General features: G+C 43.4%; 1 protein-coding gene across 5 annotated transcripts in view; it reads left to right on the forward strand.

The window, feature by feature from the left end:
- Astn2 (astrotactin 2) overlaps positions 1–27,449 on the forward strand; it is a 1,021,805-nt gene that overhangs the window by 694,965 nt on the left and 299,391 nt on the right. For all 5 annotated transcript variants that reach the window (XM_045154445.1, XM_045154449.1, XM_045154453.1 and 2 more), the window contains 3 exons: positions 14,494–14,618; positions 19,362–19,466; positions 22,767–22,946. In XM_045154445.1, the coding sequence (XP_045010380.1) occupies positions 14,494–14,618; positions 19,362–19,466; positions 22,767–22,946 (410 nt within the window). The remainder of the gene's footprint in view (positions 1–14,493; positions 14,619–19,361; positions 19,467–22,766; positions 22,947–27,449) is intronic.

Raw genomic sequence — 27,449 nt, forward strand, 5'->3', positions numbered from 1 at the left:
TTTTTAATTGGCCTTGAAACATCTTTAATGGCACACAAATACTGGTTTCTTCTCTTGTCTGTGATAAAAATAAGCAGCTAGAGCCTTGAAGGATCCAGGGAGGTAATGCAGAGCTGGGGCCTGGCTACAGCCAGAGAACTCCACTCTCGCCTCACCTCCACTCCTCACAAAGGCTGGAAGTCTCCTTGGAACAAGGAATTGCTCCCTCAGTCCTCCCATATTTGTGGAAGGAGACAGGTTTTAGTTTTGAATGCTGGAAGTTTAACCAAAAAAAATGCAGAGGTTGAACCTAACAATGTCAAACTCTCCCCACCTCCAACCCTAAAGTTTCATATCAAGACATCAGAGTGTTCAGTAGCTTCCTGGGAACTAGAGGAAAAACTTCTGCAGGATGCAGCCTCCAGAGGCCATGGCGACAGCAAGTCGGCTTGTTCCCGGTGTTCTGATAGGACAAGAAATCCTGGTGCTAACACACACACACAAGGCAAGGAGACAGAGGGTAAAGTGGCTGAGAAGAAGATAATGTTTCTCTAGCCTGCAATTTCTTTCAATTTCATGGATCACAATTACCAGGGCAGGAGTTAGTAATGCCATGCCTGGAATGCATAAGTGAGTTTGGTGCCACCGGTAGGAGTACGTCTGCATTTCAAGAGCGAAAGCATAAGTGAAGTATAAGACTTAACTGTGCACATGTCTGTTCATGCACAGCTGTGTATGAAAGAAGACTGGGCAAGAAAGAGGAAGAAAGGTGAAGCTGTGATTTGAAGGAAGGTAGTGTAGTGAAGTAGATGACCTTGAGCCAATCCTTGGTGACCCTGGGAGAGTGATTTCACCTCTCAGAGCTCCAGGTTCTTCTCCTCCTTATGGATATTGTCCAGAATATGGGAAATAATGCCGGCAGATCACTTAATATATAGTATGAACTCAATGAAGGGTATTACATTTACTAATGTTGTCATCCATCTGCAATGTCCAGCCTACAGTGATGTTTTCAGCATCCAACATTTACTTTTTATTTATGAGCAAAATCAAATATTCACTGGCATAATTTTGCAGTTTTTAAGAACATGGAGTTCAGAGCCCAAATTTTAAGCTCTTTGCATTTAAACTCTTCATATTTCTGCTCTCTCTCTCTCTCTCTCTCTCTCTCTCTCTCTCTATATATATATATATATATATATATATATATATATATAAAATACATAATATATATATTATGTATCTCCCAGAGTTGTGTATATGAAATGAGATAATATAAACAAAGTCCTTAGAATAATGTCTAGCATATTGCAAACAACAGAAATTAGCTTTACAGGGCTAGAGGTATGCCTTAGCAGTTAAGGCAGTTGTCTGCAAAGCCAAAGGACCCAGGTTTGATTCCCCAGTACCCTCATTAGCCAGATGCACAAGGTGGCACATGTATCTGGAGTTTGTTTGCAGTGGCTGGAGGCCCTGGGTGCATGATCTGGGTGCACAGCACTGGGTGAAACAGACATGGAGCAGTAAGCAAGATCAAAGATGGCCAGAAACAACAGAGCGCTGTGGAAATGCTAGCATGGGGGTAGAATTGGTGGTGTAGGAATGAAGAGAAGGGGCACCTAACCCCAAATGAAAGAAGAAGCAGTGACAAAGCCCTCCTGCAAGATGAAACATAAATAATCCTTGTATGTGGGAAGTAGTGAAGGTCCCCAAGAAAATTACCAGCAACTGAAAATACCTTACATGGCAAAAGTGGCATTAAGGAGCAGGTCAAAAAATCAGATCGCCAGCAGATCAACAAATGGATTATCTTGCATAATCCATGAGCATTTGTATTTTACATCACTCTAGTACTTGGTATACATGTGAGGGAAAGACAGAAGGAGGGTGTCTTGGACACCCCTTTCTGAACTTTGAGCTCTTGGTCTTCCTCTTCAATTCCTTGAAGCATTAGTGGCAGGAAGAAGGACTTTGTCTTGTCCTTTCATGTCTGGTGGGAAATCCCTTGACATCATCAACTGTACTATCTATATGTTAAAATAAAGCATAATGACCTGAATTGACCAGGCCTGGCTATTTTGTTGTTTGTTTTGTGTTTGGAGGCAGAATCTTGCACTAGCCCATATTAACCTAGAACTCACTGTACAGCCCAGGTTTGCCCTTACTTCTAATTATAGTGATCCTCCCATCTTAGCATCCTGAATGCTGGGATTACAGAGGTGAGCTACTATGCCTGGTTAGGCCTTGTTTTTGATTAAAGATGCAGCCTTCACACTCAGAAATTGATAGGTTGAGACACTACAAAGCCACGCAAAGGTGAGCAGAGTCCCTTTTTGGGTGTGAGAACTCTTACCCAAGAAGTGAATACCGTTGATTCAGTGTGTGGAATATCACTGAAAAAGATGATCTCTGTGGAATGAAAAATGCTTTAAGATTTTTAAAAATACTAACTTTGCCTACATGCACACTCATCATACAAGAAAAGCATTTGTACATATATGTGTCTCCTAGTGGGTTCCAACTACAGGTGGGGTATTGTCTCTTTTTTTTTTTATTTCCAAGCCTCCCTCTCTTGCGAAACTGATAAACAAATTAAAGGTTGAATGCAAGAACGATTGTTCTGAGGTCTTGATATGAGAACTTAAACAAAGACCTCGGATCAAAAGTAAATCATAGGGAAGCAAGTGTGATGGTGAATATGTGTAATCCCACTCTAGGGCTACTGAGGCAGAAGAATTGTGAGTTCAGTGCCAACCTGGACTAAACAGGGAGTTCCAGGTCAGACAAGCTGCATACTGAGACCCTGTTCTCTCACCCTTCATGCCCAACATGCATAAAAATAGATCACAGTGATAGTATTAGGAGCAAGGTAACTTTCTTTCGTAGACGATCAATTAAGGACACAGGCCCAAAAGAACCTAGGTGCCAACCTGCCCTGGCAAACTTCCTCATTCTTCCTCTTTAACTTTTTGCAGGCTTCCCCTCCCCCTCCCATACCACCACCACACACACAGATTCTGAGCTCTTCTCCATTTCCTGGTAACACTACAAAGGGAAGAGATACTTTCCCCTGACCAGAAGAGCAAAGTCCTCTGATCCTGGTCAAGAGACCCCCCCTCAGCTACAGACATGCTAAGAAAGCGGGAGGAGTAGTTATCCCCTTAATGAGGTAATGTACTTAAGCCTGTGAACTCCTCTCCAGTGAAGCAGTTATACACCTTCACTGCCAAGCCTGTCCACTTCTCTGAGTTCTAACTAAAAAGTGTAACTTCGGGCTGGAGAGATTGCTTAGGGATTAAGGCACCTACCTGAAAAGCCAAAGGACCCAGGTTTGATTCCCCAGGACCCACAGAAGACAGATGCACAAGGTGGTGCATATATCTGTAATTCCTTTGCAGTGGATGAAGGCCCTGGTGCACCCATTCTCTCTCTCTCAAATAAATGAATGAATAAAAAGTTTTAAAATGTTATTTTAAAAAGTGTAACTTAGCCAGGTGTGGTGGAGCACGCCTTTAATCCCAGCACTTGGGAGGCAGAGGTAGGAGGATCGCCATGAGTTCGAGGCCACCCTGAGACTCCATAGTGAATTTCAGGTCAGCCTGGGCTAGAGTGAGACCCTACCTCAAAACAAACAAACAAACAAACAAAAAAGTGTAACTTTTTCTTTTCCATTTCTAGTAGAAATCCTAAGTATGCTTCCTCTGATGTTTTGAGCTTTTCCTATTTTTTATTCCCAGCTAAAAGCCTCTGATCCAGCAATCCCCTATTTCTTAAGGAATACCTTCCCACTCGTGGGAGACTTTTTTTGTTTTCCTTTTTATAGTCTGCTTTTGCCATCCTTACCTACTTCTCTGAATTCCATCTTCATGGGCTTGTGACATGAACTTGAATTGAAGCACTTCAGCCACTGCAGTCCAGCCCATGTGAGTTGAGAAATCCCACTGGACTCAAAAATCCCCCAACAGGGGACAGTTTCTAACTGCTCCCCCTAGAAGGCCAGAGGTTCAGGATGGGCTGTGGCTGAACCAATGTTAGCGTTGATGGAATCACCACACCTTGCAGAACCCAGTACCTACTGAGGTTCTACCCTGCCCCGGCTGAATTCTAGTCGTTCTCAGTTCAAGAGAAGGGCAGTGGTTTCCTCAAATGAAATAGCCACACTATGATGGGAACATAGGGCTTTATTTACTTAGGACTCTAAACCGGAGGAGTCTTGGGGTTCCTTGCCAATACACCAACGTATGCCACACCAAAACATTTGAGGTATCCCCGATTTTTGTCTTGTGAATTTAAAGAATTAAAATCCACAAACCAGAGGGTAAGATTTAGAAAGACTTTAATTAAGAGAAGGAAGGAGGAGGAAGTACAGCGAACTCCTGCCATGTGGAATGTGAATGCAGGAGGGGGTAAAGCTCAAGTGGGATGCTTGCCAAGGAGATTGGAGAAGGGCCAGATCTTAAAGAAACACAAACATGCCTAGTGGGAAGTGGAACAAAAGGAAGTTAGGCTTTTACCTTCACATTAGGAAAAAGTTAAGAGGTCAGATAGTAAAGGTCACCTGCCTCCCCCAATAGGAGCCAAGCCAGACTATGGTGGGGGAGGGTTACTTACCATGCGGGGGCGGGGGCTGCAGGCCTCAGGAAAGACCAACAAAGAAGAGGTTTTGCCGACCCAATAAGCATCTACTTATAACCTATTCTGGTGGGCTTCACTGTCAGGCTTAGGTGAGTTCCAAACCAAAGGGCTGGCTCAGGAAGAGGGAGGCACACCTGAGTAGAGGGGGCTGTCACTGAGGGATGAGACTAGATCAGATGCTGAATTCCAGTTCTGCTGGAGTGGGCCCTATGACATCTGTCTTGGTTCCCTCTTTGGCCTCTTCCCTAGCTGAGTACCAGAACATAAAGCTAACTGACTAATTCCCCTGTCAACACCACATCTCAGCCCAAGCTCCTCCTCTGCCCTCACTTGGTAGAAAGATTGAATTAATTCAATTGCATTTGAGAGACAGGGTATAATTTAAAAGTAAGGCGGATGCCCCATCCGCATTGGGAGTTGGATGTGACCTTTTTGGAGGCTTTATATAGCCTAAGAAGAGTCAGAGATGGACATGGAGTCTTTCCCTGAAAAGTGAAAACCTCCCAGACAAGGCTACTCCGAGTATGAAAAGTCTGCAGACAGCACTGGCTGGCTCTAGGGTGATTTACTTCCACAGAATACCTCAATTTAAATGCTAATTTCCCCAGAACTAAGAGGTGATGGATCTGGCATGCTAGTTGCTGTGTATTAATGTATCCAAAACACTCACACATATTCTTAACACAGGGAGAGCGGAAAAGAGGGAGGGGAGAGCTGCAGAAGGGTAGAGGATGGGTGCAGGAGGCCAGCTTCCCCGGTTTTCTTGGTTGTCTTCTTGTCAGCGTGGCTGATCAGAAAGAAAGCAGACAGGGTGTGTGCATCCTCAGTGGGACTACTTTATAGGATTTCTGTCATTAAAGGTAATATGCAGATGACACTGGAGGATGAGAGACCTGCCTCACCTCCACACATGGGTTACAGATGCTCTGCCATGTATACTACAAACCAACTCCTGGCTGAAAGATTCTGAGACACTTGAAAAGATGTGTATAATAAGATTCAAGAAAACAAACCAGCATTAGTAACTATAAAAATCCCTTTTCCACCCTGTGGAAGTTAGACACGTTGTACACTTTTTAACAACTGAAATCTCTAAGATTCATAGAACTTAAGTGAATACTCGCATCCAGAACTTGCATCGAATCTGTATGACTTCTAAGGTCCTGCATATCCACTAAGGGATTCCAGATACTTCATGTAAGCTTTCAAGACAGCTCTCTCCTCCTTTCCTCCCTGTTCTTCCCGCCCCCCACCCCATCAGCCATACCCAGACCAGGTAGGGGGTTTCTAGAATTACTCACAGGTCTGTTAATTGAGTAAATCCCATCGCATCTGCATTGAGAGAAGAAAATACCACCTCCTCTCAGCACCTACCACAGTCCCATGCAAGGCCCACCCCTCCACGTGTGATAGATAACCCTTCTTCTTTCCTAAAAATTCTTAGAACCTGCCCCTCCCTTTAATCAGGGTGCTAGAGCCTCTTTCCCATTTGCTTTTGATCCTGCCACCCTCTCCTGGCATTAAATAAAAATCACTACCCAGAAAACTGTCTGTCTCCAGTCCTCTGTCTTGAACCCAGAAACTGAAACCTAAGGAAATCTCTTCACAAACAAGATACATGAGAGAACAGTGATAGGAAGAATTTATTCCAACTGGGACAATTGGAAAACTGCTGAAAAGAACAGAAGATTGCAACTGGCTAGAACGCTTAGGGAAACAGGTCCTCAAAGTGAATAGCTTTCTCCTTGCCTGTACACCTGGAGTGTCCCTGAGGCTGTAGGGAGAATCTGGTTTTCTCCCTTATCTCTTACTTTCTTGAGAAATCACACCCAGATGAATGTAGATTGCCCTCTTTTGAAAAGATTGCACTATTTTCAGGAGAATAATGATTCCTAGAAAGTCCCTCCCCCTTTCCCAGGAACCTGACCTCTCACATAGCAGCTTGATGAACCTGTTTTTCCTTCCCAAAAGGAACTTCCTTTCCCATGAGAACCCCAGTCTTGTGGGGAATGAGAGGCACTTCTTGCTTTATGAATGACAAGTTACTGTTTTGCCTTATTGCTTAATGTAGTCGAATAAAGCAGACAAAGCTTGAAAAAAATTAAAAAAAAAAAAAAAAAGAACCCCAATCAGAGTTGCCAGGTGAGTTCTCATCTCTGGCAGGATCAGGACCCTCTTGACAAAATGGGACTCTTTCCCTTCTCTTGAGCTCTATAAATTTTTTTTCTCAATTTCACCATACTCTAATAAGTTGTTTATGAGCTGGAGAGATGGCCCAGCTTTACTCAGTCTCACAGCTTAACCCTGGTGTGAGTGGTCTCGATGCCTTGGACAGCAACAGTTTGTGTCCACATGGAGCCTATAAGTTTACTGGGAAACAAGGTATCCCTTAAGTAAATCTAAGGTTTGGAACTGCAAAGCCCTTTTGGGGGGAAAAATGAGCAAGTTCCTAAAAATTGCCCTAAGAATCTTTGTCAAAGGCAGTGAAGCCTGGAGTGGTCTGCATTGTGAACAGAGGATTTCTAAGGAGAGGAAGAGCATCTTAGAGAGAGAACTAATCCCAAGAGGGGCCTATAGGGTTGTGTCATGTTAACTTTTCCTGGGGAGATGTCCACCACAGATAGGTCACCAACAACAGAACAAAAAATTCATTCCACCCAAGTCTAACATGATAAGCCAGTGAGCGTATTGGGGTCACTTACAAGAGTATGGGTGAGGGGTCACATGCAGGGACACTGATGTCTCAGTCACCACTCAAACGCTCACCCAAGCACATGTGAGGAAAGCTGCACCCAGGGGACTCCCTGAAGGACGAGTCAACTCACCAAATTCAGCCTCCTCATCTCAACAGCTCTTACTCCTTTCACATCTTTGAGGAAGAGTCTTGTGAATCTTGTTAAGTTTCAGGAATTTCCTGAGATTTTTGAGCACTTGAGCTTTAATAGGCCTCACATACATTCTGAATGTCCTTAGACTTTTGGAGTCTCCCTCCAGGATGGAAGGTTGTTTTTTCGCTTTATTAGTTATGTACATACTCATTGTGTATACAGCCATGTTGGTGCCATCGTTAGCCTCTTTCCTGTCCTCCCCCTTCTGAAGGGACCCTCCTTATTGGAGACTGTGGGTTGTGCATTGTGTGTGGGGGATGGAGGTAGCCATCAGTTATGGGGAGGAGGCAATGTCTCTGTGCATAATGTCCCAACTTGTGGCTCTAACAATCTTTCTGCCCCCACTTCTGTGAATTTCCCTGAGCTTTGTTGGGTTTGTTTTAGGTCTACTTCAGTGATGAGGTCTTGGGAGCCTCTGTGTCTCTGGATATCTGGTTTGGTAGGAGTTGAGTGTTCTCTGTGTCATATCCTTCACCCTTGTGCTGGTACCAGGTTCACCAAGAAAGCAGCATTCTTGCTCATTCCCAATTCCTCTGTGGTTTAAGCTAGGGCCCTGGTGAGGTGTGATGGACTGATTCTCTCCTCAGGTTCTGTGTACATCTGAGAAAGAGAAGCAGATTCTCCAATGGAGAGTGAAGTCAGCACTGGATAAGTGAGATAACCATTATTATTTTACAGAGAATTTAATAGATGTAGACCTTCTTGTAGCCCAAGATTGGTGGGAGCTTGATAATGCAGAGCGGGCTCATATTTTACATATGGTTCTGACTTGTTTCCCAGTTCCAGCTATGTGTTCCATTCCACTGAGTGAGTCCATTAGCCCAATCAAGAACAGTTAGTTACCCACCATGACTGTATGCCACTATTGCACTTGTGTGAGTATCACGTCAGATTGTTTGTTGATGGGTAGCTTAGACCATGAGTTACTTGGGAAGGTGTTGGCCATTTTCCCCCAGTTGCTCATGTAGCACCTTCTGGCAAAGGACAAGTTAACCATCTGGGGACTGACACTCTTGCAGATGCCAGCCAGATCTCTCCATGTTCTGTACCAGCAGCATATGGTGTCTTCAGCAATAGGGTCTTACCACTAACCTTTGGTGGGTAATCAAGTGCTTTGACAGAAATCTGTCTTCTTTTGGGAAACCCTGCAGATGTCTCTCATCAACAGCTCGGGATGTTAACCACATCCTGGTACTGGGAGTTAAAGGCCAGCACCAAGGGAAAAGAAAGAAAAGATAGATAATATACAAGAGAGAAAGAAAGAGTATGAGAGAGAAACAGTAGAAGATTAAGGTCAGTCTTCATCATACCCTCTCCAGTACCCTTTGATTCAGGTGTTCCCTCTAAAGACCTGATGTAGATTCAACCTTTTAGTCTGTCTTTCAGGATATAGGATTTTATGGTACCATTGCCATTTGGATCCAGTTTTGTGCCCCCCCCCCCCACACACCTTTAACCTCCCCTTCCGCCCCACCCTCCCTATTGCTGGTCCTTGCGATGCCTATTAGGTCTGTCAGCACCTCAGGCAGATCCAGGTTAGGAGCCACAGATGAGTGAGACCATGTGCAATGAATGTCTTTCTGTGATTGGGTGAGTTCACTGAGAATGATCTGTTCCAAGTTCAACCATGGTTCTTCAAATTTCACTGTGCCATTTCTCCTTACTGCTGTGTAGAATTCCAATGGGAGGTTTAACTGGAGGAGAAATGCTATGTGCCAGGCAGCTGTGGAAGCTCTAAAGAGCTTTATGACAGTTAGTGCAGCTGACCCTAGTGCACAGCGGGGTTAGGTGGTGCCGGGTCTGGAAGACTGTAAAACAGCGATTGGATTCTATCTTGGACTTCACAAATAGGGGCTCCTCCTCTGATCTCCTATGATTGTATCCTTGGTCCCCAGATTCATACAGGTTTGGGGGATTGAATGACACCTCTAAATTCCCAGAGTCCCCAGAGTCCAGGATCCACTTTAAAAATTGCTTCCATGTATTTTCATCTGAGATTGAACTGTTTTCATAGATGTAGTTTTGAAACCACTTGTCTCAACGGTGACCCTGTTGCTAGCTTGACATGCAGTAGTTGCTTCGATGATACACCCAGACACAAACCAGTGTGCCAGGAGTGTTCCCCACTGACGCGGTGAGCACAAGCCCTGCCCGCTCTGCCCCCGCGGTCTGCACAGCCGACCCAGAGCGCAGGCCTTGGCTGTCTTCCCTGAACAGGAGTCTTCAGCGGAGCACATGTTACTGAGTTCAGTACTGATTGCACAGCTGCATGTTGAGTTGAGATCACTGTCATTTCCCAACTGTGGACCTCAGTTAGACAAGATCCTTAACCTCTGAGCATCCGTTTCCTCACCTATAAAATGGGAATAAAATTAGTATTTATTTCATAGAGTTCCTGTAAAACTAACACACACACACACACACACACACACACACACACACACACAGACTTATTGTTACCCACTGCCAGGAACATAGGTGAGGATCAATAAATACGATCAATAGATCTTAGTAAATATTAGTTTTTGTTCTTGTTCTTCTTCATATGGTTAATTATATAATAATGGTTTTTACTAAACACACGTGTGAATCTGGACAAATCACGTGGACTATACCTCATGAGTAACAAACATAACTTAAAATGTTATTAAATGTTCCTTTTATTAAGATTAGGTATGTGCCTGGTAGTTTTCATTACACTTAACATATGCACACACAAGATCTGAGCGAATTCAGTTTCTGGCCACTAAACCAGGGATCATCAGCCTCCCGGTCTTCTTCCCCAAGGTGTGAGAATCCTTACTGCTGAGGTTCTCTCTGCTCAGCCCTATTTTCACAGAACTCCCTTCCCCTGTCTGTGATTTGCACCCTCTAGGAGCTGACTGATGCGAAGGCCCTGCGCGCCCTCTGCTGGCAGAGGCCATGCAGAACCTGTGTCCTAGACAGCCTAAAAAAGGTCGCTAGTACCTGGGTAAAACCTGCCTGCCTCCCTGGGAGCTTTGCAAACCAGCCAGCTAACTCCTTTTTCTTCCCTCTTCCCTTGCTGCTCTCCGGAAGTTCCATTCTGGAAGCTCAGAGGGAAATATCTTTATCCAAGAAGGGGCGCCACGAGCGATGTTTGTTCCCTGCCTCCTGAGGTTGTCCGCTGTGCTTTCCTCTCATTGTCAACCTTGGGCCAGATTTCCCTAAAAAGCTAAGACTGATTTGGCCGGAAAATACAAGGATTGGAGAAAGAGTGTGAAGGGGGATTGGCGGGGAAGGATGAATGGCAGTAGTTTCCCTCCTCAATACTTATAAAAACATTTCCAGAAAAGATTTGACATGAAGACACCCCCCCACACACCTCCAGGTGGTAAAATAGAAAGAAAGGGGGGAAAAAGAAACAATTTGGTCCTGTCTACCAAATGCATTCACTGCATAAGACACTGCAATCACTTTACCTCCCATTAAGCCTCCTCCTTCTCCTTCTGCTTAAGTGAAGGAATATAAGTGTCTAACCTGTGGATGGATATGCGGACTGGGGGTGTCACAATGAGAACAAATCCTCTATGTATCTTACCTATTGTGAGATTGTAAGGTTCCAGGGCCTCTTCTCTCAGCAGCAGCCTTCCTGAGCTTGGGGCACCCATGGGCCTTTCCATCAAAGCCTGCATCTCTCTGTATGAGGCATGTATGGCATTTAGCACCCTGCATCTGAGACAGGATGAGCAGTGTGGGATCTGAGGCCAGTCTACATAGGGTCTCAAATTTACTACCTGTGTGACCCTGAGTATCACCAGAATTTCCTTGTACTTCAGGTACTGATTCTCCAAAGTGGACATTTTAATACAATCTACTTCTAGTTGGGCAAAGGACTTGCAACGGGTCTTGATGCTTAGTAGGAACTAGATAAAGTCATTTTCACTGCTCAACTATAGCAGGCTGAGAAGCTGTTATCCTCATTTTACAGATGAGAAAGTTGAGGTTGGTGGGCTTTACTCCAACTTGCTCAGCCAGGAGGCCATGTGGGGAGAACTAGAGTCCAGTGTTCAGAGCCACCACTGCCTCTTCAGGATTGGTCCTTCCTCATGAGAACACAAGTATTGAGAATCTTGTGAGGAAGGGACTAGTGGTCTATAGCAGTGAGCTCACCTAGAATTATTGACTACAGGCCCACTGAAAATCCTGCATGGCCGGTGTGCATCTCTTCTACCAGGCTGAGAAGACCTGAAGGGCCGGGACAAGACCCGGCGAATGCTAGATGACCCATGAGGGCCTTGGACATCCGTCCATCTCATTGCATATAGCAGCATCAGCAGCCACATCGGTGGCGTGGTGTGCTGTGTGATGGTGCGTCCATCATCTGGAAGACTGTCTTGTATTCACATTGCTGTTCCATGCCCCCACATTTGTATACAAAGCCAAGAGGAGCTGCACAGGTGGAACCAGTGATGAAATGCAACTACAGGCATAAAAAGTGTGATTCTTGTGCTGGGGAGATGGCTCAAATGGTAAGAGCAATTGCCATGTAAACATGAGGGCCCAAGAAGGCCTAACTTTGCCTGACTTTGATTCCCAGAGGCCATGCTCAGTAGCACCAGTCCTGTGGAGAGTGGAGCCTGGAGAATTGCTAGAGCATGCTGTTCAGCCAGTGTGACTGAAAATGGCAGCTCCAGGTTCAGTGAGTAACTCTGTCTCAAGGAAACAAGCAGATGAGTGATAGAGGAAGACACCTAATGCTCTTCTTTGAGCTGTACACATGTGCTCATCTGCTCACACATACTGTGCATGCATGAGTGCATGTGAGCACACACACACACACCACACACACACACACACACACACACACACACACACACACAATGTATAGTTTTCCTAAGAGCTAAGACTGACTTGGCCAAAGTATACAAGGATTGGAGATAGGATGTGAGGGGAGATTGACAGGGAAGGATGAGTGGCAGTATTTTCCCTCCTCTATACTTATAAAAATATTTCCAGAAAAGATTTGACATGGAGACCCCCTCCAGGTCTATGTGAGGGGAGGATTGACAGGGAAGGGTGAATGGCAGTATTTTTCCTCCTCTGTAGTTATAAAAACATCTCCAGAAAAGATTTAACAAGAAGACCCAGCCTCCACGTGGTAAAAACATCTGGGTCCTGTTGCACTTTCTGCCTAAGTCAATGAAATCACTTTACCTCTCATGAAGCCTCCTCTTCTTCCTGCTGGAATACAACTGTCTACATCACAGTTTGGCATGAGGACTGGAGAGAGGCTCCTGATAGGCTGGTGAGTTAGAGAGAGGATTAGTTACTTTGTATAGGCCAGCAGATATCCTGGTGAATCATTAGAAGTCAGGGTTTTTTGTTGTTGTTGTTCTTGTTGTTATTTGTTTGTTTTTGGATTTCAGTCCCCATTTTCTGCTTTTGGGGCCCATTATAAAATCTCCATATTCATTGTCTTTATGAGACCATACAGATATCTGCTTGTTCTGTTTGGGCCTGTAACCTAACTAGCTGCCTACAAAAGGAGGGCCACCTTAGTCCTAACCCTCATCACTGTCAATTTAGAATTACATTGCTGTTTGTAATTGAAACATAATAACTCTATGTCACTAGTTACTGTGACAATGAAATGTTAAAGTGTATGTAACATGCTTAGTTACACACTACTTAGTGAATAATAAAGATGGTAATGGTGGTTATGGTAATGTTGAAAATGTTGATAAAGTTGTTTTCTCTGGACTCAAACATGGAGAACATTCTCATTAAGTGAATGAATTGATGGCCAGCTTCAAAGATGTCTGAGGAAGGGGATGTCGGGATGTAGAGTACAGACAGGAAGGTGACCCGGACCACCTGACACTTTCACAGCTGCTTTCGAACTGCCTGGAGTCCAGGCTTCAAAGAGTTAGCATCACGTATTTGTGTTTTCTGTCTCTCTGGTTTTCATTTCAAGGTTGTCCATGCCAGGTGGCAAAATGACAGGATAAACATCACCCTCCTTCTGTGATTCTCCTCCCTCTTCTCCTCCCCCTGCAGATTATAATTAGAGCCTCAGCCTTTGAGGATCTCTGCATATGAAAGACATCAAAAGTCAGGTTTCATAGAGGAATGTCCTTGATACTGACCATGCCAACGGGCTATCAAGTTTCCTCCTCGCACATGCCTACTAGCAGCAAGCTCCTCACCTCTCTTGGCAGGCCGTTTCATTTTTAGCGAGTTATGTTGCCTAGACGAATTGTCTGCTTCCTTATCCACTAACACAAATGTCCTCTTCAAACAACATTTGTTCAGGGTTCAGTCCTCTGGATGCATCTAGGTGTATCATCTGTTGCCTGCCGTTAGTGGTAGGGGACAGAAGGAGGTCCCTATGAAGTCAGGGCAGGACGAGCACTTGCCTGGGAGGCAAGAGGCCGGGGTTTGAGTCTAACCCATTGGTATTGTGAAGCATGTCACTCCTCTTCTCCGAGCCTAAGTTTCCTACATGTAAACATAGAAGTGTGAGCCCATATCGCTCAGATCCCTTTTACCTTAATAACCATACATTTTCATAATATTTCCTTTCGTCAACTTAACCTTGTCTCCTTCTTCAAGCCCTTCACACTACTCACAGTTACGGCACATCCTGGTTTACCACTGCCATTGCTTATACAAGGGTTAGCGTCAGATACATAGTTTAGAGAGCACTGGAGAAGGTCTTGAACAATTGGCAGCTTTGTCCCATTAAGGGTTTACAACAGCCCTGAGCTCTAAGTCTCACTTTATAGACAAGGAAACTGAGTTCTCAAGAGAAACAAGTTGCTTGAGATCATAGGACCAGTAAGTGACTCACCCAATTTTCATAGCTTAGCTCAGCCCTGTATCTACAAAGTCATGATGCAGGAAGCCAGTGTCTCAGCAAAGCTACTGGGATATGAGTGGGTTCTGAATCTAAACTTCCGGGGCTACTTGCTTTCCTGTCACCTGTGCATTACCTTCCTCCACTAACCAATCTCTTTACTCTTCTTCACAGGGAGAACAACTTCATCAAGGACTTTCCTCAGCTGGCGGATGGGCTGTTGGTGATCCCACTGCCTGTGGAGGAGCAGTGTAGGGGGGTCCTGTCTGAGCCCCTCCCAGACCTTCAGCTTCTCACTGGTAAGGCATACCTGCTAGACTTAAGCAGAGCTCAATACAGACACATCATATAGCTTGGCTTTGAGTGTGTATCAGTCCTTAGCACAGCCGATGCATGCAAACATGCATTCAAGAAGGACAGTATGGGAGTAGAAGCTGCCATGTCTTAGGCTCCTGCTATAAGCTATACAGAATGAGGGATTTATGAATTCCCCAGATCATTGCTTAAGGCGATCTTCAGGACAGGTGCCTCCCAGAGAACAGAAATGACTTTTAAACATTAGCGAGATTTTTCCCTCAGTGCCAAGGATCAAACCAATTCTCTTAACAACTACAATTTCTGATGTTTTTGTACTTTCAGTATTTTGTTGTCCTTAATCATATTAAGTAAAATCAGTGGACTCTCAAACCAAGAATTTCTCCCACTTGAAAGCACTTGAGTTACACAGCTTATTTTTGTATGTGGTCCCTGAATCACTGGTAAGGTAGGTATTATTTGTCCTAATTCATGAATAAATAAGGAATTTATACTCAAAAAGGTGAATTCTAGCCCAAGGCCACATAACACATATACTGGGATATATACAGAGATGATTGACTCCTCTCTCACTTAGAGAGGAGCTGTTAGAGGGATGACTCTGAATCTGACAGACACTTTGATCACTTGCAAGCTCTGGGAGACTGTGGACTCGAAATCTAACTTACATGAGCCTTTCTTGTAAAATAACCCAGAAAGAATAGGTTCCAGATGGCCTGAGGTGTCCTGGGGGCCAAGGCCTTTGCATGCATTAGTCCATGTGATCCTGCAAGGGGGTTAAATCTCCATTTCAGCTGGCTAAGGAGTCCATGCATTCTTCTAAGGTGGCATGGCTACACTATGAGTAATTATCAGGGCTTAGGTTTTGTTCGTCTGGACTCTGACACAGATGCTTTACCCACTATCTTCTATCACCTCCTGAACTTGTCCTACTTCAAAAAAGATGTAGAGCAAATGAAACCGTAAATAAAAAGATATGTTTTGTAAAATATGCCTAAAATCTTCTATGCCTCCTATAACTTTTACTTTTAATAACTTCTTAGAAATTCTGAGCTTCTGTGGAGCATCTACTCAATTTCCCCCACTAATGGAGAACCAGGTCTACAGTCTTCTTGGAGAAGCACAGTGTGTATGATGGCAGCAGTTCACCACCTCTAAGAGATGAGATCTCTTCCATGATCCATGGGGAGGTGCTGAGCTCTAATGAAAAAGGCTCTGACACATCATTGGTTATTTTATATCATTAGGCAATAACCTTCTCAGAGCCTCAGTTTCTCACTCTAAAAGAGAGTATAGCAATTATTCTTCAAGATTGTGATAAGAAATGAAGGTCATGTGTACAAAACACGAGCAAATTGTTATGATTATACATACCAGCTCAAAGACTTTTGGATGCTTCCAAATAATAAGTAAAAAAATAAAGGAATTGATACTCTTCAAGAGATATTTAAAAAAAAATAATTACTGAGGAAACTCCCACCCCTCTTCCAGAGCTTTATTTCTTCCCTCATTCCTAGGTGAGGAACTCTTATGGCATGTGATGACTTAGCAATTAAGGCACTTGCTTACGAAGCCTAAGGACCCATGTTCTCCTCTCCAGATCCCACATTAGCCAGACACAAAAAGGTGAGGCAAGTGCAAGGTTGCACATGCCCACTAGGTGGCACAAGCATCTGAAGCTCAATTGCAGTGGTCACTTGCTCTTTATAAAAAAAAAAAGAAGGAAACAGAATGTGATGGTGGTCTGTGTAGAGTGAAAACTTGGCATGAGTTTGTGATCTAGTATGGAAGTGAAACACGTCATCCAATCAGCCAGTATGAAATTATCAAGATCCAACTACATGCTGAGGTCTTTCCTAGACTCTGCAGGAGAAATGGAAATAATATAGCCATGGACTTGACATCAAGAATCTAGCATTCGAGGCTGGGGAGATGTTGGCTCAGTGGAGAAAGTGCTTGCCATGCAAACGCAAGGCCCTGAGTTCAGACTCCCAGCATCTATGTAAAAGCCAGGCATGAGAGAATGTTCCTCTAATCTCAGTGCAAGGAAGGCAGACATGGAAGGCTCATTAGGACTTGCTGGCCAGCTAATCTGGCCAAATTAGTGACTTCTAGGTACCTTGTGGGATCCTATCTCAAAAATAAGATAGAAAGTGACTGAAGAACGCATCCAATGTCAATCCCTGGCCTTCTCATATAGGTACACACATGCACATGCACACCCCTCCCCCCCGCACACATACATTAAAAAAAAGATAATCTTAACTTTGTATAAGAGAATGTCCATCCCAGGTGTGAATCCAAAATACACCAAGGATGAGAAGTGAGGAATGATAGCCACTTACAAGGAAGGACCAAGGATAGAATGAGGGGTAGAGAAGATGATCTTATAAATTACTTGAAAATCAGACGATATCTTCTGCCTTTGGACACCAGGTCACTAACTGAAAGGTCCCTTAATATCCTGTGTCAGAATATTCAGCCTCTTTCTTTTGGAGGTGGGCTTCTGCTACTGATGCCTACACAAGCCACCTGAACGTGGAGAGTTAGTAGCAGATGGGGAATAGCTGAGCAAGTAAAGGATGCTTAGGTCCTGATGCCTAGGGCTTCCTGTACAGACTATTTTCTGTACCTTGTGTCAGAATCACACTTTTCTTTCCTCCCTCTAACCTCTTGCCTTTCTTCCTTAGCCCTGCAAAGGGAAGACAGGCAAGTTCAACTAGATAAACACAGAGGACATAAGCAAATATCCTTGCTCCAGTGGACATAGCTTTGTGCATTATGAATATTTTACTTTAAAATGAAGGCATCTAAACATGATATTATTCCTGAAAAGGCTAAGGGGGGGGGGAACAGTTGACAGTAATGGACAACTTTAATACTGCAGAAATTTCCAGGAAGAAATTCCTTATTCCAATGAGATTCTCATTTTAATCTTGGTATCAAATATCTCTTTAAGTGCCTCCTCACTAGGGGACAAGGGAAAGAGAAAGGAAATGTGCCTGCTATTTGCACAGGCACAAGAAATCAGGAATACATAGCAACATTAATGACTGCTGATGTGACTAGCATTTCATCTTTTTATTCATTTTTCCTCATTATAAAGAAGAGAGATTGCAAGGCTTAAGGTAGAAAAATCTAGAAAATGGAGGTAGATATAAATCAGGAAGTAAGACTTTTTCATACAGCTGCAACCTAAAGTTAACCACTTACTAATGTTCTCTTGTGTTTCTGTTTTGTTTATACAGAACCTGTTTCCTGAAATGTGTTCTATGGAATATGCATTCTTTTTTCAAAAAAAAAATAGTTCATTTATTTATTTATTTGAGACAGAGAGAGAGAGAGAGAACACATGTGCATGCATGAGAGAGAGAGAGAGAGAGAGAGAGAGAGAGAGAGAGAGAGAGAGAGAGAGAGAGAGAGAATGGGCATACCAGGGCTTTCAGCCAATGCAAACAAATTCCAGAATCATATACCACCCTGTGTACCATAGGTACTAGGTAATCAAACCCAGGTCCTTAGGCTTTCCAGCAAGTACCCTAACTGCTGAGTAATCTCTCTAGCCTAGAACATGCATTCTTAAAATCTTATGTATAAAAGGGTCTCTATGATCAATGAAGTTTGAACATTACCTTTATAGAGCAGCATAATGCATTTTAATCTATTAAGTTGCTGAGAAAATCCACAGTTTAATTTGTTTCGCTATTACTTTTTACTCTTACTTAAAATGAAAAAAAAAAAGTCTACATATGTACACATGTATACCATTTATTCTCATTTCTGGGACAAAATACCTGACCAGGAGCAGCATATTGAAGGAAAGGGTTCATTTCAGCTTATGATTCCAGAGAGTAGAGTCCATGTTGGTGGGGGAAGCATGGCACAAGCAGGAAGCCAGAGGCACATTGTCATATCAGCTTGCTTCCTCTTTTCCATACAGTCTAGGATTCCCAACCTGTGGATGGAACCTAAGGGTGTATCTTCACATCTCAATTAATCTAATCTAGGAAAAAATGTCTACCAGACATGGTCAGAGATTTGCTTCTATGGTGATTCTAAATCCTGCTAAGTTGGCAACCAAAGATTAACTATCACAACCTGTAATTCACGTAATACCTATAAACATTCACAGTTTACCCAGAGTCAGCAAGCATTCTGGGGCAAGACACAATTGTACTAGGCTTTTCAGGTGGTCTCTGCTATAGTTTCTCAACTTTGCTCTATAATGATGCAAAAGTCATTATAGACATTGTGTAACAAATGGGCTGAAAAAGAAACTGACTGACCTTTACCCTTAATCTACATGTATAGAATTCCTAGGCTACAAAAATGTTCCTACTACTATGACCACATTCATGTTTCACAACATACCTGTGATTTAAGATCAGCACAGAGAGCCGCAGGGTCAGATGTGGGAACCAAGACATGGAGATGTTGACTGTTCCGTGGCAAGCTGCCAATGGCCACTGTAGATGGGATGCAAATGTGACCTCTTGTACTTAACAAAAAGGACACAAAAGCCCAAGATAGAGCTAGGGAGGTGGCTACGAAGCATAGAGGTGGGATCCAGATGAGATAGTTGACCCTACCCAAAGCCCACAAAGACCAAGCCTCCACTCACTCTGAAAAGATGACCATTATGCAGAGCCCAGAGATGCTGGGTAGGCACTGCAGAATGAGAGCTCTGAGCTCATGTAGCCATCTTGTTTTCTTATTTCTCCCCCTAGGAGATATCAGGTATGATGAGGCCATGGGTTACCCAATGGTGCAGCAGTGGCGCGTCCGGAGCAACCTCTACCGTGTGAAACTCAGCACCATCACGCTCTCAGCAGGTGAGGACCACTGCCTGGGTGGATTGTCTTGGGACTTGGGGTCATTTGGCACATGTTCTCAAGAACTTAGGGTGTGTCAAACCCTGGCTGGTGCTGCAAGAGGGAAAGAAAGAGCTCCTAGGAAGGACGTCCAGGTTGACAGAACACCAATACATTGCAGTTGGGACAGCACCCTACTAGAGAAGTTGTGGTGCAGAAGGGCTTCCTAAAGGAAGAGATGTCTGAGCAGGGTGTGGAAGGATGGACAACAGAGACTGGGCAGCAACCTATGTCAGGGTTATGTTGCTGATGTACTTGGAACTGTGGGTTGTACATTCTTCTCTGATCCATTCTCTGCCGACGTTTCTCCTCTCAATAAAGCAATAACGTATGGCCCTGTTCCTCCCTACCCCATACACAAGCATCACCCACGCTTTATCCACATGAGCCCAGAATCCCAGCAGAAGGAACAATTTATAACCCTCCAGATGAGCCATGTTTTCTCATCAGTCTGATTTTGCACTTGCTGAGCCCTCTGCCCAGCTCTTCCTGCCTGGGGAATGCACAGTATGCTCCTCTGTGACCCCTCCCCCACTCTCCATTCCCCTCTGAACAACTGAAGGAATCCCCGTTGCTGTCATACCTCTGGTGAAACACTGAAGTGCTTGATTCATGTCTGAACTGCTGGGGCCACAGTCAGGGATTTGTTTATCCCAGTGATTCCAAAAAGTAAATGAGAATCATCAGATTGTTGGTGTTCCTGTTCGACAGAACAATAAATAAATAAATGTAAACTGAAAACTACAGTATGAATAAAGTTCTCTGGAAAGACAAGTTCTAGCCTGGTGTGTGATATTGTGTTCCTTACTCAAAACACGGTCACGGTCAATGTCTCCAAATTATCCTTGAGTTCTTAGCTTTTTTTTTTTTTGCCCATTCCCTTTTCAATATCACTTTTTTCATCAACTAAATGGAATTCTTTTAACATGGGAGTAGGAAGACATAACCCTTTGGGAAGCACAAGTCATAATTGTTGCTGTCATTTGTCAAGCACTTTATAATGTTTCATATCTTATGACTTACAACAGTCCTACAAGGAAAGCAATATTTTTTTTTCTAATTTTTCATCAGATAAGGAAGCTGAAGGTCAGAGAAGTTAAGTAACTTACACAAGGGCACAACACTAGGAAGTGTCAGAAGAGAGAGCAGAACAAGGATTTGATTGCACTTTTGTCTGCCTGGATAAAGATAGATAGGGCATCTCTAATTTATTTTCATTTATTACTTAACAGAAACCAGCTGATTATTACTCCCACTATATTAATTACCCAGTTGCATAAAGTTGATGGAGAGAGGTTGTTCTAATCAAACACCCTTCTCTGGGCCCCATTTCTATTTCCCCCATTACCCCCTCACCCTGCACTTGTGAATACAACTGTGATGTTTCTGTTAGAACCACAAAGGTGTACCTGCTTTAATTAATCAGTAATGATGCTCCCTGAGGCTCCTTGTAAATCAGATGTTGGCAAATTGGAGCTCATTTTCCATGTTGGAGTGGTGCCTGTTCTTTGACGTGGCCTGGCTTTGGCATTCTTGTAATAACTTGTATAACTGTGTTCCAGGTTGAGCTGGTGTGCCTGGCTGTGTAGGCAAGATGAATCCTCAGATTTAGAAATAAATAAAGAGGGCTTTCTGTCTACAAGGCAGCAAGTATTTGAAATGCACAGAGGAGGTGCTCTAGCCAGGATCACGTATAAGAGACTACTTAGGGAAGGATGACTTCCTGAGGTCTTAAAACATGGAGGTGATTTAGGAGGGAAGCAATTTCAGGTATATTGAGGAATATAGGTTTCAGGCATAGTTTGTAGAGGAAGAAATGGTTCTGGAAAATCTTGATTACATTGATGGCAAATAAGGAAATGATTTGGACAGAATAAAAGCTTGGTGTATTCCTGAATCCCCAGTTAAGATCATAGGACTATTTCCAGTAGCAGACAGGATCTCAAGGAAGGCATTCAGAACCCCCTCTGGTTTGCTGGGAATGGAAAAGGGATAGGTAAGGATAATAGGGGTGGATATAACCAAAATGTATTATATATTATATACATGGATGAAATCATCAAAAAAAAATTAACAAACAAATATAAAGGAATGCAAGACACAGGCAGTTTTACATCACTTCATCTTCTCTAAAACTACCTATGATCTCCCTGGCTGATGGGCTATCTGGAGAGAATTCAGAACAATTCTGTGTCATCTAAAAGGCTCTGGTCTTTAAGATAGATGGGGAAACTTTGAGAAAACCTTTCCTGCATTAGCTGCTCTCCATGTGCTATGCTATCGGTTTAATGGCCAAGGCAGCATGCTTTGTGTTATCCTTTTCTAAACCCATCATTTCCATGTCTGAAACCTCCTTAGGACTGTCACTAAGGAAGCTGAGTTGGTAGCTATGGAGGAAAGAATTGTATTAGTAGCTGAGTGGTAAAAGATTTCATTAAACTAGTCTCCTATGGATGGCGAGTGGGGGGGTGGGTTGTCCCTGCAGGAACATCTTGGCTTGAGGAAATAGAAAGGGGGAGGAGAAACTGCTACTAAGGGATGGACCCACAGGCTGTGAGGTGTGGCAGGTTTAGCAAGAATCACGAAAGCTCCCTGGCAATCTAGGGAGAGAGAACAGCGACATTCTCAGGGATGTAAGAGCAGAGGTAGAAAGGGAGGGATGCCATTGCAGGAAGCTAAAGCAGGCACTGAGGATGTGCAGAGCCAGGGACAAATGCCACCCTAGCACTCCAGCTGTGGACAGATTAAGCACTAGTTGACTTGGAACATGCACTTTGAAGAGCAAACAGAACTTAGTTTGAATCTAGATCCTCTGGCTGGAGGGTCAGAACATGTCATTTATAGTATTTCAGCTTACACTTGTGCAACTGTTTACAGGGGTCATTGTTGTCAAGGTTACAGTATTTGGACCAAGGTTAACTTAGAAAAAAATAAGAGCATCTGGTGCCTGGTACCCATTAGTTTTTCAAAAGGTAGATATCATCATTGACTTTGCAATTGTGACCTGAGAGTCACCACCATCTAGCTCCCCAAATTTAGGCCTTCTGTAGAGTCCCTCTGTGTCATAGCATGCACCAGAGAGAGCCATCCTTTGCTATGTGAAGAGATGGTATGCATGTGTGAATAGTGCTCTGGACACTGTGGTATGGAAAAGGCTCCCAAATCCAAGCTTGAAAGAGCCCCTGCTGGATAATCATTTGCTCACCACCAGCCTCTAAAGTCTAAAGTCTAACCATCTACATGTGCTCCTTCCTTGTTAAGGCTTCACCAATGTCCTCAAGATCCTGACCAAAGAGAGCAGTCGGGATGAGCTGCTGTCCTTCATCCAGCACTACGGCTCCCACTACATTGCAGAAGCCCTGTATGGCTCTGAGCTCACCTGCATCATCCACTTCCCAAGCAAGAAAGTGCAGCAGCAGCTGTGGCTCCAGTATCAGAAAGGTAAGCCTGGAGGGCTTGTTGGACACGGCAGCCAGGTATGGTACAGAGGGAAGACAAGTGGAGACCTGAGCCCCCTCAAACCTAAATCCTGATTCTACTGCTTAGGAAGTCTATGACTTTGGATATTTTCTGATCCCTCTCTGAGCTTCATTTTACCATAGGAAGAAGAGAGGCACATGATTTCTCAGAATCTTTTCAGGTTATGCATTTTCTGACACTGAGTTGGACGGGTGGGCTCTTATCTTTGGCTGCAGGCTCTTTATGTACCATGTTTTCTCCCCAAAACAGTTGCTGTGGATCAGGGCGGGGTGAAGAAATTGGCATCTCCATGACACCTTCTTCTCTTTAGACTTCTTCAGAGAACCCAGGAGGAGCTCTGACTCCTCAAGTCCATAGCCACAATTTCAAGTGTCTTCCATAGAGGTGCTGCTGTCCTCATGGAGGGCTGCGAGCCACATCTCATTTCCCTTTGAGCCTTGGCTGTTCCCCAAGGTGAGATACCCCATGACAAGGTGGTATAGTGCAGGAGATTAGGGCCTTCCATAATCCTTGGGAAAGCCATTTCCTTTCTACCTCAGTTTTCCCTTCCTAAGAAATAGGCAAGTAAAGGTTTATCCTTATTTACTTCCCACACTAAAGAAGGAAGCAATTTATAGACCAGCATTTTGAGAAACTTAGAATCATCCCATCCATACGTCCGTATAAGAATAGGTCATCATATTTGTTTCTACATTTCACATATGAGAAACTGATCTCAGACATGCCAAGTCAAGTGTCTAGCTAATGAGTAACAAGGCCAGCACTGGAACCTATGAGTGGCTATCTGCAAAAGCTGGGTTCTTTCTTCTGTGTTCTTTGTTTTTGTGTTCTGTTTCCTTCTGTGTTCTTTCCTCCTTTTAATTATTCTAAAGTGCATTTCGATATAGTTGATACTGTTAACATCAGCTGGTAGTAAGAGGAATGTTCTCAACTGGTAAAATAAGAGAGAATTGATATTACAAACCTCTTTGCAACTTCTTCATAGAGCTTAGCTATGCAGTTTCCAAGAACTACAAACTATAGACCATAGCAGCCAACAGAGGCCTTGAAGTTCTTACTGAGCTCAACACTCCAGTTTTGTCATTGTGGGAATTAAGGCTGGTGGGGAGGAGGAAGCTGCTGTCAGTCACATAGCTCCAGCTGCCAGAGCCAAGGCAGAGTGAGTGAGGGTGCTCCACATCCTCTTCTAGTACTCCTTAGCGGACTGTTCATGGTGGGATGCAGCCCTGGCACCTATTCACTATCCCCAGGCTTTTTCCTGTTGCATTCACAGTCTGTGTTGCACCCCTGCCTGTTTTCTGTATGCAACTGTGTGAGGGCACGGGTGGTTTATAGGCTCAGAGGACATAATTGAGTTGTCTGGGAATAGCTTGGTTTTATGGCTGTGACAATGACAGTCTTTAAGGAAGTGCATTAAATCAATAGAAGTCTCATTGTGCTACCCTATAAATAATGTGACACATCATTAAGCAGGGCAATAAGCTTCAGGACTTTGAAGTAATACAATTAGGTTATGTTTATAAAAACCTTTACTCATGTGGCTACTAAACTAATTTGCTTCATGCCACATTCGGGGCTTGGGACTACTACTGTGATGCTAAATGTCACCCCATCTCCATCCTTGATTACTTTTGGGGGTGGGATTTTCTCATTGGAGAAAATTCCCTTCCTTGTGATATAGATGGAATCCATTACAAGTAAGATGAGGGAAAGGGAATAAATAAGGTTTAATAGCAACTAGTGTCCTTCCCTCAAGGCCTGGCTTGTCCTAGCCTCTCTGGGTATCTCATTTTTATTCATTCCATGATCTATGCAAACTCTAAGAAGATGTATCAAACCAATTTACCTTTTCTCTATATTCATTATCTCTATTGCCTCCTGCTATGACCACCTAGATAGCACATCAAGCACTCTGGCTTCATTTTTATGTTTGAAAGTTGTTACTAGGTAGTGGAGTGATGAAAAGCTAGGAATTTATATATTTTGAGTTGGAGGAACCCTTTGGAATCAGAGATAATTAATGTCACTTCCCTCACAAGTCATCACTTCTGTATCACTGACATCTATTAAGCATTGGGAACAAAGCCAGGATGAGTCTAAGGCTGAGGGATGATAAATCTATGGACAGAGCCTATAGGAAGAGGATAGGTTATGAAGGATTGAAGTTGGGACAGGTTACAGTAGTTTGTACCCCAACTCCCCTTACATATCTGCCAGGTTAACTCAGCCAAGGAACTCTTAATTTCAGATGCCCCATTTTAAATAAAAATGGTAATTCCCTTTCATAACTTGGGAGAATAAGATGAAATAATGCAGGTAAAACATACAGAACTTCGTAGGTATACAAACAATAGTAACTTGAAATAAAACAATAAATATGGGCATAGATGGAAGATTCTAGTCCTGACCACAGTCCTTCCTAGCTAATGTGTTACCTCACTGTGTGGCCTCAACCTTCATAGCTCCCTGTGAGCTACCTGTGTCATGAGCCGAGATCAATCTTTTCAAAGAGTATTTTCCAAACAGCAGAGGGAGGGGATGGAAGGGTTCGAGGAATCTTTGATATCTTTGCAATCTGACCTTTGGATAGTGTCTCCTCAAGTGGAAGAACCAAGCTCAAAAGACTAGGTCAGAGGAAAGAACAAGGCCTGGAAACAGCCACAGATATTTGCAGGGACCTCTGCAGTTTATAAGTGACCTTCTTGTGAGCCTCCTTTCTATCCCACAGAGTGCATAGAGCAGGGACACTCTTGCCTCTCTTTGCTGAAGGGTGACCTAAAGCGTACAGGCAAAAGGGGTTCTTCATGCCACACATTCACTGGCAAGGGCACTGGCCTTTGAATAATACCTGGAGCCCAGTATTTCCTTCCTTCTCATAGTCAGCCACAGTAATTGAAAACTAATGTTCCAATGCTGCATTCCTGGCCACTGTTGTGATATAGGGCAGCTTTTAGAAATTATAAGTACACTAGTGGAGATGGGGTAAAGGTGACTGATTAACATATTTCCCATGAGAGGCTTTACTCACTTTCCCTTAAATACTTCTAAGTGTTTATTCCTCATGAGAGAAAAAGTATCTCAGGTTTATCATTCACCAGTTCTCTGGTTCATTTCCCAAGTGCCTTTTCCCTGTATACCTGTGCCAGGTTCCAGCATACCTAAGTAGGTGAAATGTAGGCCTTGATCCTGTTGTTCATTAGAAATAGGCTTTAGTCTTGCCATGTTTTATACTTTTTAATTTTAGGCTTCTTGGTAGATAGCTGGGAAGAAGAAAGAGAGCTGGTACATGGTAGCTTACCCAGTCATTATCATTATAGCCTATAGTTTTCACTTGTCAATTCTCATTACTTGAGGAGTGGTGTTTTAGTTACCTTGTCAGTGCTCAGACAAAACATTTGACCAATAACAGCTTGTGGAAGGAATTTTTTTTTTTTTTTAAGCTCACAGTCTTTTTGTATGTTTGGTTTATTTATTTATTGGAGGGGTGGTTGGTTTTTCAAGGTAGGGTCTCCCTCTAGCTCAGGCTGACCTGAAATTCACTATGTAGTCTCAGGCTGGCCTTGAACTCACACTTCACCTTCAAACTACATGTGGCCATTTGGACCACTGAGAATAAGGTCTGATTAGTTAGTAATGCCATTCAAGATACAGAAAGGGACCTGAGAATTTCCTTTTCTCTAATAGGGAAAACTAAAAGCTATACTAACAGAGATCTAGCTTCTGATACTGATTCCACAGTGGAAGCTGAGCTTGCCAAGAATGCATGGAAATACCCAGAGAGGTAGGTGTCTCCAGATGAAGATTTTTAGCTTTCCCCCAGTGTAGAAGATCCTAGACAATGTGACTGGCCAATAAAGTGGAACCTACCCCAATCTAGCATAAGGTGGGCCCCAACGGCCACTGGAATATCTTCAGTCATCCCTGAAAGATTCCAGATCCAAAATGATTACCACAGAATCTGTGTGCCTGATAGGTTCCTTTAACCATCACCTCTTCCCTCATGACTTTCACAAGCCCATGTGACATTCTAAGCATCTAGTGCCAATGTATTACTTGTATTGCATGTTGCTGCACCCCTTCTCCCCATTGGCAATCCATTTCACCTTTTGCCTTGATATTCTCATGCCCTACCTAGATGACCTCGGTACACGAATGAACTTTTTCTTTAAATTTTATTGTTGTTATTGTTATTTTGATTTTTTGAGGTAGGGTTTCATTCTTGCCCGAGCTGACCTGGAGTTCACTTCGGAATCTCAGGATGGCCTTGAACTCATGGCAATCTTCCCAATGAATGAACCTTTTATCATTATATCAGTAAGCCAATAAAGACTTCCTCATTTGCAGATAAAATAAGGATTTCAAAGTCACATGGACCCTAGTTAAAATTCCAGCTCTACTTTTGGCCAGTTGTCATGAGCAAACTGATTCATTCTCTGAAATCAATTTTCATGTGTGTGAAAAGCG

This window comes from Jaculus jaculus, chromosome 1 (genome assembly GCF_020740685.1).
Source record: "Jaculus jaculus isolate mJacJac1 chromosome 1, mJacJac1.mat.Y.cur, whole genome shotgun sequence".
NCBI classification, from domain to species: Eukaryota; Metazoa; Chordata; class Mammalia; order Rodentia; family Dipodidae; genus Jaculus; species Jaculus jaculus.